The following is a 17,942-nucleotide window of genomic DNA, read 5'->3' as shown; positions in this document are numbered from 1 at the left end:
AATATCAGCAATGGGAATACAAAGGTGGCCGGGCGTGGCACTGGCCACCCTTCCTCTCATGTGTTGTGCCGATCTTCATGGGTGCTTGCCAACAGCACTTGCCCCATCGGCCTGTTGAAGGCTACAAGAGGGGGGGATCTTTGTCTTTTGCGCGTGCAGGTAACCCAACACCAACCGTGCGTTGGCTTAAGGATGGGCAGCCCCTGCTGGAGGGAGATGCGGAGGTGGACGGCGAGGGCGAGGAGAAGGAGGGACGACGCACGATCGTCTCCAGCGGCCGCTTCCTGCAGATCACGGATGCGCGCGTGGGCGACACCGGCCGCTACACGTGCATGGCCTCCAACGAGGCCGGGGCCCGGACCAAGAACTACAACCTCAACGTCCTGGGTACTAGCTCTGTGGTGTGACACCCACTCGCTGGGCAACAAGTCAGAGTTTCACCATACCGCCAGGGTGGATGCAGCGAGAGGCACTTTGTAATCAAAGTGTCTGCTCGCTCGTCGTGCGAGCGTGAGGGCGGGCTGCGTCGCTTACGAGCCAGAGGTGGGATTTCCACGTTCTTCTTGGTGGGGGGCCAGACTCTCCATCTGACGACCGCTGTTGACAACCCAATAAAGTGGCTTTTTTTATATGAACCCGAAAGGGTTGATGGTCAGAGTTTCACCCTGTCCGGAATTTGAACGCGCACATTTCTGACTGGCAGTGGAGCATGCTGCCGACGTACGGTTGCGAAAGAAATTCAACATATTTACATACATTGCCACCCAGATTGTAATCATGTAATTATGTATGAATAATTTGGCATTATATCCATACACAAATGCATTTTTTTCTTTACCAACGTCGGCTTCAGTGAGTCTCAATAACCATTTTTAAGAGGGGTCCTTACTGAAGATAATTGGTCGATATATTTTTGTCCTTCATATTTCTGCATGTGGGAGGAAACGTTGCTCAGAATAAATCTGGCGCGCCTCTGCATTTGAGGAAATTACATTAAACATCACACGTAAATAAATCAATGCCTCCTACAGACACCTCACTGAGATCCAGGCAAGTAATTTTCAATCGAGTCCACATTTACTTTTTTAATGTACAATTTCACAATTAGTACAAAGTTAACGAAAAATCATTACGGGGGTTTTGCTGTGGACAATTTGGCTGACTGGCTGTCTTCAGGTGAAATTGAGTTTGTAAATAATCATGCTGACATTTCACTATGTTCAGGAGGTTCCCTGCATTGAGATACAATTCCATTCGTGATTGTTTAAACGTAAGAGAGTTGTATATATATTGGATACAATGATGATGTTTGGATTAGTGCTGGTATACACAAAGATTGCTCGCAGAGTGTGCAAATGATGTCATATTCGCTGAAGTGCAATGAGTCTTCAATTTCTCAAATTATCTAAGAGATTAGTGATGGGTTACCTGTCCCACTGTAGTGAAAAGGGAGTCTACAGAGAATGAAGAATTATAAAATCATTCAGGAGGTTGAATTCAGGATACATGGCTCAATGATATGTAAGGAACCTTTAGAATGCAAAGCAAATTGTAAGCAACATTCTTCCTTTATTAGGAAGCCACTGGAGCTATGCACTTTTAAATCTAGATTGCAAAGTCATTACTTGAGAACCGATTTTTGTGTTTCGTTTGTTGTCCTTCTCCCGCACCTCTGATTACCACGGTTGGCTACGCACGGTGCGAAAGAAGGTCAACTGACATAGATACTACGTAAATGCATGCAGAAGGTAGTTAACAATTGGCTAATTGTGACCATTTTATTAAACCTGAACAGAAAAAAGAGTAAATAGGCCGAGTGTATAATTAGTGGGCAAGGTTTCTGGGCAGTGGGTGTTTTCCGCATTTGTAATTTGTCCTTCTCATGGGCCTATCCACCTGTTATCGCCTCCATAACCTGACTCATCCCCCATCTCCCTCCCACGCCCTTCCCACCTCGCTCGGCCAAGTGACGCCGACGATCCCGGGAGCCGGGCCCGATGCGGGGCCTCAGGACGTCACGGTGATCCTCAACAGCCCCACGACCCTGGTGTGCGAGGCTCAGGCCTACCCGGCGCCCACGCTCACCTGGCTCAAGGACGGCTTGCCCGTGCAGGCCAACAGCAACGTGCGCATCCTGCCCGGTGAGACGACAGCTCGCGGCTGCGTGCATGAATGTTGAACTTCCTTTGCACCACCGTACGTAGCCAACCGCGCTTAACGGGGGTGCGCGTGTGTTTAGTCCCACCAGAAACATCATCATCACAAACAGAACCACCGTCAGCACAATGACCATCATCACCAGTATGACCATGATAGCCAGCGCCACCATTCTCCACCGTCACCTCGGCATTCCATTCATGAAGTGGCGAGATGGCAGGAGAGTTATAGACAAAACGCGGAGCTGCAGCCGGATGGGAGTAGATGGCTACCAATGAGAAGATGTATTGGGTCACTTGGGAGGAGGGTTCAATTGGTCCGTGCCTAAGGCACATAGAGCCTAGGCACAAAACCCACTCCTCTTGCCACCCCCTGAAATATGCATATTTATCATCCCAGCTGGATGCAGCAATGCTTTGTCTACAATAGACAATTCATCTCCTTCATGTATCTGTCTGTCCACGTAAAGATTAAAACTATTCTTTGCAAAACCCACCGGCCCCACGGCCTTCTGGGAGTGAATCGTTTCAGTGGCAATTAATTCACTAAAAGCAAACTCTGGAACGGTTTCGACACGCAGGCTCTCATCAGCACATTCGGGGCTGTTATCAACTTTGGTTGCTTATATTCCCCACGACGACGCCGACGATCGTTTTGAGCGATGTCGATACGCCGCTGCGTCTCCGCAGGGGGGCGGACGCTGCAGATTCTGAATGCCGGCGCAGAGGACGCGGGCCGCTACACCTGCGTCGCCACCAACGAAGCCGGGGAGACTCTGAAGAACTACGAGGTCAAGGTCTACAGTGAGTGCGGCGGGTGCCAGCGCGGCGCAGTGGGACAGTTAGTGATGATGACTCTAGATAAGATTAGTGACTAGATAGGATTAGTTACTCTAGATAAGATTACACACTAGATTAGACTAGTGACTAGATAAGATTAGTGAACTCCAGTGATCCACGCAGCAGCAGCAGCTTTTGGTTAACAATCGAACAAAGATGGCCACTGCATCGCGCGTTTTCAGGTGCGCTTCTGTGACCGTCTGGAACGCTCTCCCTTCCGATATTAGGAAGCCACTGGAGATATGCACCTTCAAATAATCTAGATTGACAAACTCATTTCTTTAGAACTGCTTTTTGTGTTTAGTTTGTTGTCCTTTCCCCGCACCTCCAATGAGCACGGTTTTGTACGTACTGTGCGAAAGACGTTCAACATACGTACGTACATCTCATCGAGGATTGCCCCCATGTTTTCCAGTCCCGCCCTCCATCAATAAAGATGACAACCCGGGGGTGGGTCTCAGCCCCAAGGAGATCAAGCTCAAAGTGAACAACTCCCTGACGCTGGAGTGCGAGGCGACGGCGGTGCCGGTGGCCGTGCTGCGCTGGTACAAGGACGGTCAGGTGAGTGAGAGAGGGAGAGAGGGAGTGGCGAGGTGAGCGAGCGAGAGAGGGAGCGGTGAGGTGAGCGAGCGAGAGAGGGAGTGGCCAGGTGAGTGTGAGAGAGAGGGAGGGAGCGGCGAGGTGAGCGAGCGAGAGAGGGAGTGGCCAGGTGAGTGTGAGAGAGAGGGAGGGAGCGGCGAGGTGAGCGAGCGAGAGAGGGAGCAGACAGGTGAGCGAGAGAGAGATGAGCGAGCGTTGCCTGCCATGGCTGCGTCCGTGTGGCAGGGTCAACTCGGTTGTCTAGAGGTCAGCCATTCCTGGTATCGTTGCCCGGTACATTTTTGCTGGGTGGAGCAGTGGCGCAGTGGTTAGTGCACCGCGCTATAAACACCTGGCGACCTAAGTTGAGTTCCTCATCATGGCAACCATCAGTCTGTGGGTTATATTTGAACCAGATCTGGACACCCCTCCTTGATCACTCTGCATAATATCATTCAATACTAATGACCAATGCAGTGTGGTGAGGCCTTCATTTCATCATCATAATTATAATAATCTGTGCACTTTATTACTGATTAACACTTTCCGGCGGACATTGTAGATCACGTGACATGTGGAGTGTATGCCATCATGTGCAGTTATCAAAGCCTATTATACCAACTTTATCATATTTACTGCAACTAAATTATGAATTTAAAAAAATATTACCATAAATTTAATCGTATCTCAAGACTCTGTATGAACCAATGGGACATGGCCATGCTGGGCACAGGAGGCATTTTTACATTTATTATTTTATATTATTCGTTCATAAATTAGTCCGACATCCCGAGCAGGACTCTCCTGACAAAGAGACTTGAGACACACGTCGAATAATACCACGGTTGGCGAGATGTTAACTACATCACCTTGTATACAGGAGGTCATGAGTTCAAACCCAACCCTGAAGCTTGATGCATATTTGGAGCTTGCGCGTTCTCCCTCTGGTCGTGTGGATTTTTCCTCGGGTTCTCCGGTTTTTCCTTCCACATTTAGAAACATGTGTTTTTACAGTATTTGGCTGCTATAAATGTCCATATGTTAAGCCACTTCGTTGAGCTATCATTTGTGGCCAGATCGCTTCTGAAAAAGAGCTACATAGCTCAATGGGCCTTACCCGGTAAAATAAAAAGTTCAGTTTAGTTGAGCAGCGCGGTGCAGCCCTGCAAGTTGCCTGCCCACGCCGCTGCTGGCAACCGGGCCTGTGTCTTCCAAAGTCTTGGAGTACCTACACTTTACCCCACCACGCACGGCCTGCTGATCATCAACTAACTGTGGCTCTACCCGCTTACACTGCTGGAGGTGGCTGCGCGAGGGGGATTACAAAAGTCGGCCCGTTGTTTCAAATCGAACCGGCGACCTCCGGACTGCGATTTCAGTGCGCTCACCGTTACACCGCTGTTATCATTATTGTTGTTGTTATCATTATTTATCGCACAAATGAAGAACAATTGCACTTATAACAGCATTGCGTTCAATGCGAGAATGCATTGCATTGTTTGACGAACGAACGAGCGGGCGGGCAAACGTTAACAGGCCTCAATGCTGTCCGTGCAGCAAATCAGCAGCGGCGAGCACCTGGAGATCATGGCCAGCGGTCGCATCCTCAAGATAAAGAACGCTCAGGTGTCGGACACGGGCCGCTACACCTGCGTGGCCACCAACCTGGCGGGCGAGGACGAGAAGGAGTTTGACGTCAACATCCAGGGTGAGCGGGGACGCGGTGTCGCACGGAGCGAAGGAGCAAGTTTCAAGGCCCCTAATCAGGGCTGCCCCGACCACACCTGCCCGACATTCCGCACGTGTAACGGTAGCGTGAGGCGCGGGGCTGCAATTGCTCGCCCGTGTCACTGCTGGCGGAAGGGCCTCCGCAAGAGGGAGGGAGCTCGAGGAGAGAACCCCTCTCTGGAGCGTATTTGGCCTACTTTTCCACGCTGGCCGATGTTTTAGAAGAGGTGGGAGTACCCACACTTTACCGCCCCATACGTGAGCTGCCGGTCGACGAACTGTGGTGAACGCATCTACACTGCCGAGTGGACGGAGGCAGCAGGATTTAAGAAATGTGCGCTGTTGTTATGACTGCCGTGCCAGCATCCCTCTAGACGTGTATCCGCACGTATGTACGTACGTACGTTGAACTTCTTTCAAAATGCCGATGCGCATTTTGATTCCGTTTTGTTGACGTTCTTCTCCCACCGTGCATTCGTTGGCCACGTGTCGGCAGTGCCTCCCGCGTTCCAGAAGCCGGCGGGGCCCGGCCGTGGCGGAATGGACGCGGGGAGGCCTGACGGGAAGGACGTGGTCATCAACAACCCCATCTCCCTGTACTGCGAGACCAACGCGGTGCCGCCACCCATGCTAACGTGGTACAAGGACGGCCGCCCCCTCTCCTCCAGCGACAGGGTCCTCATCCTGCCAGGTGCCCGGCCCGGCTCTCACGCCTTTGCGGTCGTTCAAAGTGGTCGGCGGCACTGGGCAGAGCGGCAGAAAAATCCGTCTGTCGTTGTGCTGTGCTTCTAATCGCTCCCTCGGGTGATGCTGCCAACTTAATCGACCTGCACCGACCGGCGCATGCGAGGCGCGGTCGACCAGGGGCAGGCATAGGGAGGAGACGCTCATCCACCAGTACATTGTATTGTCAAAGAGGGCTGTACCGTGAACATGCTGTTCAGGTACACGTGTACAACGTTGGCTGTGATGTGATTAGGAAATAAACTGGCATTTCAATGCAATTGAGTTTAATTCCTGGCGATGCACATCAATGACACGGGCACTATCTGAACCTTTCATAGATATACCCTAGGTCCACTGGGCCTTAAACGAGTAGCCAGTGTAGTGTGTGAACATTAAGACTGGGGCAGCCAGGTGTGTTTGTGGCCACGCCACTCACTCGAGCACAGTGTGGGCCTTGATAGATGCTCGCTCACAACACTTGCCCAACAGCCTCTATGGCTTATATGTGGGTCTTTGGCTCTGGGTGTGTGTATACATATTTTGGACATATACGTGTATGTATACAAGTGCTTCCATGCATGGCTGTGTCAAAGCACATTCACTCTTTTGTGTCATCTCACTGTGTCTAAGCACACTCACTCTCTGTGTCTTCTTGCTCTAAGCACACTGACTCAATGGCGGAGTCAGGATTTTCAGGTAGGGGGGGCAAACCCTCCAGCAATGAAAAGTGATAGGAGTTGTTAGTAAGTAAGGACTTGTCCCTTGCTTTTTATTCGACGCGTGTGCGGCGATGGCACAGCCATCGATCGAGGGTCGAATTCGAACCGTGTGTGATCGGCATCGCGCTCACTGAAGGTGTTTGCCTTCAGGGAAGTCGTGTACTGTATACGCAACTGCGCACAATTCTGTGAGTCACTTATAACTGCTTTGCCATTACTTATTGCCAATTATGGACTCAGACTATCGTCCTATCATCTCATAGAGTCCCTGGCACATAATAATATGCTACACCGTGGCAGTGGGGGTCGCAAAATGCCGATGTATTACTAATAAACCCCAATGATCCGATCGAAATTAGGGATTTCGATCGGATTATTGGGGGGGCACGAGCCACCCGACTCCCTTCACTGTCTTCACCAGTGCACTGACTCTCTGTCTAAGCACACTGTCTCTCTGTTCCTCGTCGCCCATCAGGAGGCCGCGTTCTGCAGATCCCACGGGCGCAGGTGGAGGACGCCGGCCGCTACACGTGCGTCGCCGTCAACGACGCGGGCGAGGACTCCCTCAACTACGACGTGCGCGTGCTCGGTACGGATGCCCACGTGCTTAGTACAGACGCGCGTGTGCTCGGTGTGGACAGTGCTCATACAGAGAGTGCTCGGTACGGAAGCACGCGTACCCGGCAAGGACACGTGTACTCGGTGCAGATGAGATCGTGCATGCAACTGTACCTAGCATGGCCCGAGACAAGACATCGTCGCCAAGCGCAGGATCGATGATGTCGTACCCATTGATGTCGTTGCACCGATGCGATGGCGACGCCAGGATGACGTCGTCGCTTTCGTCGGCCCGTGTTTGCCGAAGACGCCTTTCCTGAATTACCTTCTTAGCTTTAATTGAAGCCAATTGCCAAAAAGGATCACGGTTTGCTTAAATGGAACACTGTCTATTCAATTCAATGTTTTTTGCCGTGGCGTTGCCTTTAGTTGCCGTTGCGGGATCGTGCCACACTTTTGATTATCGGAAGCAGTGCTGTCACTGCCATCCCTGGGCCTCGTGTTCGCAGTCGCGTCTCGTGAGCCCCCCTTGGTTAGTGAACGTTTTTTTTTGGGGGGGGGGTCACTATAATATAGCAGCTAGTTGGTGTGGACATGTAAATGCAGCGGCTCACTGCCAAAGTAGATTGCAGCCTGCAGCCTTCAGTTGTCACTTCAATCCCCTTAATTTCCACCATAAGCATTCAATTGAAGATATGAAAAGCAGTGGAAGATGCAGCCTCATGGTCAGGCGGAGTCGGGTGAGGTAAAGCTTAACGGAAAATCCTCAACAAGCGAGTCGGTGGCCCCACACGGTGGGTGAGCGTTCCAAGTGGAAGAGACCACAGTGGAGGCGGTGACGCTTTGAGGAGTGTTGTGGGAAGAGGCAAGTGAGGATGTGAAGGTGTGGTGTGTGTGTGTGTTGTGGAGGTCGGGCGACTCGTGGGGTGGTGGTAATCGATGAGTTGCATGGTCGAGTGAGGGTACGTCTGGTGGGGCACGTAGGAGGGGATGTGTCAGTGGGGAAATGTGTGTGGGGGTTGCGACGACGCCAAGCGCAATCGTCTTCATTTTTATCATTCGCAAGGCGCTTCTCTCTGCTCGAGCGATCGCTAACGTCACGCTCCGCCGCGACTCTCCCCGACCTCCCCCCTCCGCCAGTGCCGCCGAGCGTGCGGGGCGGCGCCGGGGAGGCGCCCGAGGAGGTGGCGGTGACGGTGAACGGCACCGCCCGGCTCGATTGCGCCGTCGACGGGAGCCCGGCCCCCTCTGTCTCGTGGCTCAAGGACGGGCGGCCGGTCTCCGCGGACGGCAGACACTCCTTGCTGTTCGGCGGCAAGACTCTTCAGGTGGGAAACGTCCGGGAGCCGGAGGGCGTACGAGAGAGAGAGGCGCAGCGCGCTCCGATTCGCGCCAGCCTCGTTTGTTCCGGTGACGGTGGCTTTGACGGGCTGCCTGTGATGCGGCGGATGGAAGGTGGGGGTTGGCGGATCGCGCGGGCGTTTTTAGCCATCGTGTGTTTGACACCTGCCTGCCGGGGGTGGGGGATAAGTTACCAGCAGGAGGCGGTACAGCAAAGAGGTTTTTGACCGGTCTGTGAAGTTTGAGCCGGGCAGTGGTGGCTGTGATGTGTGTGGCCTGTAAATCCAGCGCTGTGGAGGCAGCGAGGGGGGGTTGGTGGATCGCCGCACACAAATGTTGTGAAGCGCCCTTCCCGTGGGCGTCGAGGTGCCCTATACACTTTCTCGCCAGGAGAAGGCAGGGCAGCAAGTGGACTAATCACCATCTATTTCCATCTGTACGGGGATAGAGCGTTTCCTCCTCGCGCGCCCGGGTCTTTCTCTGGGTACTCCGGTTTTCTCCCACTTGTATGAAACTCACTGATGGGCTTAAGACGTCTTAAAATGAAAACCCAATTGCAGGGCCCTCCTGACATACGATTCCGCGTGGCTCTCCTGGATCAACACGTGAATAATTGAGTGTTTCGATTTTAAGCTTTCGTGACTGCAGGGATTCATATTCTTTGTTCTTTCAGTAAAGTCACGTAGAAGGGAAACAATAAAAGAATAAAAATAAAACATAATAAAATAAAATTCTCACTGTTATTTCTTTTATTTTGTTTTATTTTTATTATTTTATTATTTCCCTTCTACGTGACTTTACCGAAAGAACCAAGAATATAATTGAGTGTTCTTCACTGTTTTTAGAATATTTATTTAGACTTGAGGAATCCAATGAGCTACGCAGCTCTTTTTTCCACAGATGTCTTGTGGTTTTGAGTGGCTTTTCTCTGACAACTTTAGTTTGCTAATACTCAAGACTAAACTTGAGTTCACATTCCAAGCAGGACCACATAGCAAAAGTTTTGAGACACGATGCGAGCTTTCTAGGTTGATATATTTTGTTCCTTTTATATTACAGTTCCTGTGATCTAACTGAGAGCACACGTGAGATGTAATTCATGGCAACTGAAGTCGGGATCGTAAGGACATGCGTTCATATATTGGCAGGTCCTCATCTCATCCCATCATCCACAATGGGTTCGCTATAATAAGTACCATTTTGCACAAAGTCAATGGTAATTGTCCTGTGGAGAGACTGCTTCCCGTCATGGGAATGTGGAATTTTCATAGTTGGCTCAGGACGACCAACGGAGGTGGACATTTACTTTTGGCACTGAAATAGCAACGTGACGGATTATGTGATTGCACTTCCTTGAGTTGCCTGGGCCGATGGGACAGTGCTTCATGTGCGTCTGGGTTATAGAGGCACAGGCCGTAGCAAGAATGAGCGGCGCGTGATATTTCATATTTAAAAAGTCTTGGGCCCCTTCTTCATCAACCTGCACTGACCAGCATGGTGAAGTATGGTTAAAAAAATGAACACACATAATTTAAGTGATAGGGATGCCTTCACCCACCAGCAGATTGACAAAGGGCTGTAAAATTTAGATTTAAAGCTTTCGTGACTGCATGGATTCATATTCTTGTTTTTTTCGGTAAAGTCACGTAGAAGGGAAATAATGAAATAATAAAAATAAAACATAATAAAATAAAAAATAGAATATTTTGTTGTTTTATTTTTATTATTTTATTATTCTCTTCTATGTGACTTTACCGAAAGAACCAAGAATATAAAGGGCTGTAACTTAAATTAAATTATGTTTTTAATTCTGTTATGTTGTTTTTCCAATAGATTGAGCGTGCGCAGGTGATGGACACGGGACGTTACACGTGCGTCGCTGAGAATTCCGCCGGTCGGGCGGAGAAGCTGTTTAATCTCAATGTCCACGGTGAGTTTTGCACTTGAACATGGGTCACCTGGCTCTGAAGACACCTATTCATCTCGTACCTTCGCCTCCAACAGTAATGTCTCCTGCATAGCCGTAATAATATCTCCTGTATAACCATAATAAACATGAATGCCCTTCAACCCAGAAAAACCTCACCGGCGGTTCCTGTCCTGGGATGTTTTGCCATACCATTAATCAGTCGGAGGAAATCTGAGTAGCCAGCTATACATACAAGGAGGTAACTCTCAAAGCTCTGTGCAAACTGATTCAATTAACCATGGTTGAGAGTTCAGATCCCGGTTGGGGTCGACTCAGCCCTTTTTCTCTCCAAGTTTCGAAAACGGCAATAAAAAATTGTGGGAAGCAAATAGTAAACACACAATCGAGTGACCTGAATGTTGGAATCGCCACCACTGGCTTAGGACCGTAGTAAGCAGGACATAAGCAGCAGACCGGGAACCTCTTCCAGATAACCGGTACCCTGTCCGAGCAATATGATCGCAGGAAGTTACATATGTATCTATGTTGAACTTTTTTTGCTCCGTACGTAGCCAACCATGCTGATCGGAGGTGTGGGGGAAGGACAACAAACTAAATGCAAAAAGCAGTTCTAGAGAAATGAGTTTTCAATCTAGATGATTTAAAAGTGCATAGCTCCAGTGACTTCCTAATATCGGAAGGAAGAGCGTTCCAGACGGCCGCAGAAGCGCATCTGAAAGCGAATGATGCGGTGACCGTCTTTGTTCAATGGAAAAGCAGCTACTGCGGGGATGACCGGAGTTCAAGTGATGATGCTTTATGCTTCTTGACGAGATCAGCAAGATATCATGGTTCCTTTGTGACAAGCACTTCGTGGCGTTATCAGTGCGACCTTATGAAGTCATCACATCCCAACAGCAGCGACACGTCGCCGGTCATCCTAAGTGGTGTTTCCCACCCCGCAGTGCCACCGACGATCGTAGGAACGAACCCGGAAAGCATCCACGTAGTGGTGGAGAACCCCATATCGCTCATGTGCGAGGCCACGGGATTTCCCCCACCCACGCTCGGCTGGGTCAAGGACGGGAGGCCCCTGCAGCCAAGCAAGAGCCTCTTCATTCTTCCCGGTGAGGCCGCACGCAAGTTACCTCTCTTGTGCATTCATCCCAGGTCTCGCTTGTAGAAGGATCGCATCGTTATTGTTGTTTACGGAATCTCACTTTGTGGTCCGCAACTGATGCGCAAACTGCCGGTCTGCCTGCCTGCTTTACAGATGTGTGTGTGTGCGCGTGTGTGCCGTGGTTACCACACTGCGCTACGAACCCAGCGACCCGGTTTCGATTCCTGCTCATGGCGAACACCAGTGACGATTATTTGAACCAGTCCGCCCCGAGGTCGACTTACCCTTTAATGAGTACCTGGTGCGGTGTGTAAACATCGCCACCGGGGAGACAAAGGTGGCCGGGCGTGGTACTGGCCACCCACCCCCTCGTCTGTCCTGCCAGCCTTCATAGGTGCTCGCTAACAGCACTTGTTCCAACAGTCTTTTAAGGCTATATGGGTGGTCTTTGTATTTGTGCCTTCTCGCATTGCTAGATTTGTTGTATGCATGTACGTATGTTGATTTTTTTTCACACCATACGTAGCCAACCATGTTAATAGGAGGTGCAGGAGAAGGACAACAAACGAAAAACGAACTTACCATTGTGAACCTAACTAGCGTCGGTAGTGCAGACGTGTAAGTGGGGAGCAGGTTGACATTGTGAACTGATTATTCCGTCGACTGTACTCAAGTGTGAAGAGAGAGGTGGGATTGAGTTTCAGAGATCGGCAGCACACGATGTAAAAGAAGAAGCGGGGGCGAAGCTTTGCGCAGCAGAGTCAGCGAGCGGACATTGCCCACGACGAGGTGGAGTAACACAGGCAGTTGAACGGACCGGACAGGTGGAAACAATGTGGTGGACTTCAGAAGAGCATCGATCTCGGTCGGAGAAGCGCCAGAAGAATAGGCAGCCAACAACGATGAGATGGACGAGGCTCGCGCTCACACTAGGAGACCATCGGTGCTGCAGCTCTCGATTTAATTCTATCTTAACCCTGTCCCATTCTGATGACGTACGTGTTTTTGTGATCGGAACGGAACCGGAAGATAAACTAAAATAAAATAGCTTTAGCGGTATTGAGGCTCCCACAAAGCCATGCGGGAGGGCTTGTGGCACATTTTGCCACCAGCTATTATAGAGTGCGGTCGTGTCGCTACGGTTCTCTGCGTTGAGTAAAATGTCGTTAAAATCAACGGCGCTACAGTATGTCTCTCTAAATAAAATTAACGCTGAACTCCTCGCGCGTTCCGAGATTCAGTGGTGAACGGGACCCACCCACCCTGCCACTTGCAGCCGTCTAATGGAATGGGAAAGGGGTTAAAGTTCAAGCATGGACTATGATGCTGCACACCGGATGCAGAAGCAACGCTTGCGTTGTTGGGCAGAAGATCGCTCTGCAGAGCGTCCGTCTAATTCTTGCAACCCCCTCGGATCGATGTCTGCCTGCAGGCGGTCGCATCTTACAGATCCAGAGGGCGAAGCTGTCCGACGGCGGACGCTACACCTGTGTGGCCATCAATGCCGCGGGCCAGGCCAAGAAGCACGTGGTGCTCACCGTGTACGGTGAGTGTCGCACGCACCACCCCGTCGCTCGCTCGCGTTCATGCCGCTCGGCCTCGTCCACTCGCTTGGTGTGGAAGCGCCCGCCGACCCGGTTCGGCCCGTGACTGTGTCTTCTCGGTCTTGGGTCTTTAGGTCAAGGGTGTTACGATCGACAAAATTCCTGATGTGCGTACGCTTCATTGTGAGTTCATATGCCACGATCGCATCGACATTATTCCCATTTTGGGCATTGCGTTGTGTGAAAGTGAATTGTCGTTTTCATTCATATTTGATATGGTTTCTCCATGTTCGAATGAGCATGGGTGCTGTTGTGTCTTTTGGTGGTCTGGAGCAGATGGACATTGGAGGTGAATATGAAATGGACCAGTCTATCCATAGAAAGGCCAAAGTTGACATCCCATTAAGCGGTGTTCATTTTATTGAATCTTAATAAAAACAATAGGAGAAGGATGCGCACCGAGCCAGCGCTATTGTGCTCCTAAGTTTGAATTGAGTAAGCCTGGGTTTGGATCCAACCACACTTATGGTTGCTCTGCGATCCACTGCCGACCCCAGTCGATCATCTCCACTCGCACCCGGCTTAAGAATTACACCCTTGTCACCCCCCCCCCCCCCACTCTTACCCCCCCCCACTCCCCCCACCAGTACCCCCCACAATCCGCGATGGGGGCGGCGAGGCCCCCCTCGCGGTCAGCGTGCGAGCGGGAGGCTCCGTGTCGCTCGAGTGCGAGTCCAACGCCGTGCCGCCCCCCGTGGTCACGTGGTACAAGAACGGCCGCCCCCTGGCGGAGTCGGAGAAGGCCGTGCTGCGCGGGGATGTGGGACACGTGCTGACACTCGTCGACGCCGAGGTGCATCCCGAGACGTGGGGAGGGGGGGAGGCGTGCGCGTGAACGCTGTTCACGACGTCATTGTTGTTGTTGTTGTTGTCGTGAGGCTGCCGCGAGCGGACGTCTCTCTGACTGCGTCGTCCTCGCCGCCTCTCCCTCCTGTGCTCGCTGCTGGGCCCGATCTGCGATCAAAGACGGGAATGTTTGTTCGATTCCGTATTCACTGCACGTGTTAATGTGGAAAGCTGCTTTGGGAGGGAAGCAATATCGACGAATGTGAAGGCTGCTGCTGCTGAGCTGGCCGTCCTTGCGCAGGCAGCCACAGGTCGCTGGTTGAGAGATCGCGCGCTGTACCTACGTATGAGCTCCTTTCACACCGTACGTAGCCAACCGTGCCAATCGAAGGTGCGGGGGAAATGCTGAAACGTGCTTCTGCCGGTGGCGATGGTGTCGTCTCAGGTGGCCGATGCCGGGCAGTACGTGTGCAAGGCCACCAACGTGGCCGGGCAGGTGGACAAGGTCTTCCACCTCACCGTTCACGGTACTGTCCACTGATGCAAACCACACGCCACTGAATGGGAATTCAAAACAAAAAAGCAACTCGCTGGTCTGCCAGTGCAATCCTCTTCGTCATCATCAGCCATGATCGATCCACTGCTAAATGAAGGCCTTCCGTAGCCCCCGCTACCTCGCAGTGCACCGGTCCATCCGGCACCTGCACATGAACTGATTTCATCACTCCACCTTCTTGGTGGACGTGCTCTTGAGATGCCTTCTACACCTTGGCCGCCACTTTCAGTTTCAGTACAACTAGTGTTGTTTTAAACATCATTATAAAAAAAACTCTCCAGTCGTGTAGGACTGTGGTTATCCAGCACAGACCGTACAACGTATAACGACGCAATGCCCGTTCCACAAATACGAAGGAGACATCACGGTGATGACGATACACTCTGCTGCCCCTGACGCGGTATGTCTAGCTGGACCACCTGAATGGTGAAATCGTAGTTGTTGCTCCGTATCTACGTCAGCCACACGAAATGAGAATATATTAATAAGTGACTTTTCATCTAAAGTGCCGTGGCACCTCAGAGCGGCTGCTCTGCTCTCTCCACACGCGTTCTCGAATGCGAAGTGTTGCGCTGTTTTGCGAGAGATCCGGAAGGACACCTTGTGTCGTGTGGCATGGCGCTGATGGCACGGTTTGGAGTAAAAAATATGGGTGGGGGGGGGCAAATTTCAACAAAAAACCGAGACAAATTAAATCTCCTTCCACGTTTTGCGTGCTCCGGTGAAAAGAAAACAGTAAAAGAAATCAGTGTCATAGACAACTGAGTCTCCTTCTTCCCATGTCTGTCCCTTCACACAAAAACTATTTGCACATCCCATCAGCCACACTGCCTTCTGGGTGTGCATAGTTATAGCAGCATTGGTTCAATGCAAGTGTTGGATCCGCCTTTCAGGAGCGAGTATGTTACGAGTATTGGTAACCCACGGTGAAATAAATCCGGAGCGCCAAATTTTATATACAGCAAAACCTTGTTATTTCGGTGTTTGAGAATTCGTAATTGGGGATAATTCGGCATGGCTGCGCTTTCGAAATATATACGGTACGTTAATAATACGCCATGAGCCGAATTGCCGTACCGAATGGTAAAATTTCGGCAGACACGTGGAGCGACGCCGCGCGCCACGACCAGAATACCGACTCGGTCCGGTGGTGGCACGTGTGGTGAGCGTGGTGAGTGTGGTGAGAGTGGTGAGGGTGGTGAGCGTGGTGAGAGTTGTGAGCGTGGTGAGAGTGGTGAGCGTGGTGAGAGTGGTGAGCGTGGTGAGCGTAGTGAGAGTGGTGTGCGTGGTGAGCGTGGTGGGAGTGGTGAGCGTGGTGAGAGTGGTGACCATGGTGAGAATGGTGAGAGTGGTGAGTGTGGTGAGAGTGGTGAGCATGGTGAGAGTGGTGAGCGTGGTGAGTGTTAGTGCAGACCCATCGCCTTGTTTTTGTACTCTGCAAGCCAACCCTCTCAGACATTTCGTCTGCACCTACATCAAGAAGTAATAGAAAGGGGCTGAAGTATGAATCCCTTAGTCTGCGAGACAATTCCAAAGTTTAGGATAGAATTGGTGCAGGGTGTGTGTCAATACGTACGGTGCGTGAAGAGTTTGGAAAATAAGTTTGGGAAAGAAATGTATTGGAGCAGGAGGCATTGGGGAGTACCATTGGAAATAATTCGGAATATTGGATAATTCGGCAAGGCCAGAGCCCCATATGTGTTGAATTAACAAAGGTTTTCTGTAATTCTAATCCACAACGAATAAATCCAGGGCATGCATGAAAAAACTGGACAAATTAACGCCGATTCAAATTCATTATAGCGCTCCTTGTCTTTGAGAACATTTTTATGAGAAAGTGTAGACAGAGGGCATCACTTAGATTACGGAGGTCCTGGAACTCTTCTCGGACAATGATGTGGTTTAGGACTGCAGCAGCAGCTACCTTACCGCTGCCATGTAGGGGGAGTGCAGTAGAATGCACTCGTGAGTACAGTACATAATACTTACTGATCCTATTATAATATATTTGTCTATTTATTTATGAAAACACATTCCTGTGGAGGGAGTTAGTAGGAACGTTGGGTTGCTCGGTCAATGGCCAAGGTCAACGGCGGCGTGGTGTGTTCCGCAAATATGCCCGACTGTGAGGGCGGGCACAAGCTGGCGTGAGAAGTATTCTCAGGTTTTTTCGGTAAAGTCACGTAGGTAAAAACATTAAAATTAATGAAAGTAAAATAAAACAAAACAAAATAAAATTCACGACGTTTCGGAGGCAACACAAGTCTCCGTCATCAGGTGGGACCGTCACAGCCGAATTAGCTGCATCAAGTGAAGCAATGATTCAAGATGTAATCCCTTATAAGCAAGTTGAAGGGAGGTGGAGAGGGGGGGGGAGAGCTTATCAGGCTGTGGTAGCCAATGAATGGAAACGTATCGGGAGGGAGGAGGAGCGGTGATCAAAGACTGCACGCAGTGCTCAACACAATGAATGGAGACGTGTCGGGACGGAGGGCGAGCGGCGATCAAAGACTGCACGCAGTGCTCAACACAATGAATGGAGACGCGCCGGGACGGAGGGCGAGCGGTGATCAAAGACATCACGTAGTGCTCAACACAATGAATGGAAACGTGGCGAGCGGTGATCAAAGAACAATGAAGAGATTACTGTTAAACACTGTGGATGTTAACACTCGGTGAAGTAAATTAAAATAGTGCCTGTCAGATAAGATGGTCCAAAAAGTGTAATTAAGTCTTTTTTGCGTGGTTAATAACATCTTTCCAGTGATTACTGAGTTTGTACCCATCATCACGGTTGAAATTATGTCTGTGTTTGTATATTTGTATGGCTTCGTGTACAAACCTTTGATGGTAGCCCGGAGGTTTGCAGAGAACCTTGGTCTCGGAAAAGACAATTTCATGAGAGCCCGCCGAGTTGTAGCAATGATCGGCAACGGCCGAAGAATCAGTTCTGCCGTGTTTCAGATCTGACTTGTGCTCGCGGACACGATCAGCAACATGACGTTTTGTTTCTCCAATGTAGCAATCACCACAAATGCAACTCAATTTGTAGACTCCAGGATACTGTAAGTCAGGAACGACATCCTTCACAGATGGAATCAGATCACGGATTTTATGCACTGTACTGAATCGGACTTGGATCTTATGTTTGTTTAGAATTTTGGAGATCTTTTTGGTCACGCCTGCTATGTATGGTAACGTGATAGTTTTGGTCAGAGTTTCATGTGGTTGTTTCTGTGTGGTGGGAGAGACAGCTTGGCGGATACGTTTCCATTCATTGGCTACCACAGCCTGATAAGCTCTCCCCCCCTCTCCACCTC

The 17,942-nt window shown here is 50.5% G+C and overlaps 1 protein-coding gene across 1 annotated transcript in view; it reads left to right on the top strand.

Moving 5' to 3' along the window:
• LOC144724423 (hemicentin-1-like) overlaps window positions 1-17,942 on the top strand; it is a 262,312-nt gene that overhangs the window by 173,920 nt on the left and 70,450 nt on the right. The window contains exons 50-62 of the mRNA XM_078603538.1: window positions 160-387; window positions 1,968-2,141; window positions 2,847-2,960; window positions 3,412-3,557; window positions 5,133-5,283; window positions 5,800-5,994; window positions 7,224-7,337; window positions 8,447-8,634; window positions 10,481-10,577; window positions 11,522-11,683; window positions 13,109-13,222; window positions 13,868-14,073; window positions 14,512-14,593. Of these exons, the coding sequence (XP_078459664.1) occupies window positions 160-387; window positions 1,968-2,141; window positions 2,847-2,960; window positions 3,412-3,557; window positions 5,133-5,283; window positions 5,800-5,994; window positions 7,224-7,337; window positions 8,447-8,634; window positions 10,481-10,577; window positions 11,522-11,683; window positions 13,109-13,222; window positions 13,868-14,073; window positions 14,512-14,593 (1,971 nt within the window). The remainder of the gene's footprint in view (window positions 1-159; window positions 388-1,967; window positions 2,142-2,846; window positions 2,961-3,411; window positions 3,558-5,132; window positions 5,284-5,799; window positions 5,995-7,223; window positions 7,338-8,446; window positions 8,635-10,480; window positions 10,578-11,521; window positions 11,684-13,108; window positions 13,223-13,867; window positions 14,074-14,511; window positions 14,594-17,942) is intronic.

The sequence above is a fragment of the Lampetra planeri genome, chromosome 20 (genome assembly GCF_965212315.1).
Source record: "Lampetra planeri chromosome 20, kcLamPlan1.2.h2, whole genome shotgun sequence".
NCBI classification, from domain to species: Eukaryota; Metazoa; Chordata; class Hyperoartia; order Petromyzontiformes; family Petromyzontidae; genus Lampetra; species Lampetra planeri.
The sequence above is the reverse complement of the archived record's forward strand: the minus strand, read 5'-3'. Positions and strand labels throughout refer to the sequence as shown.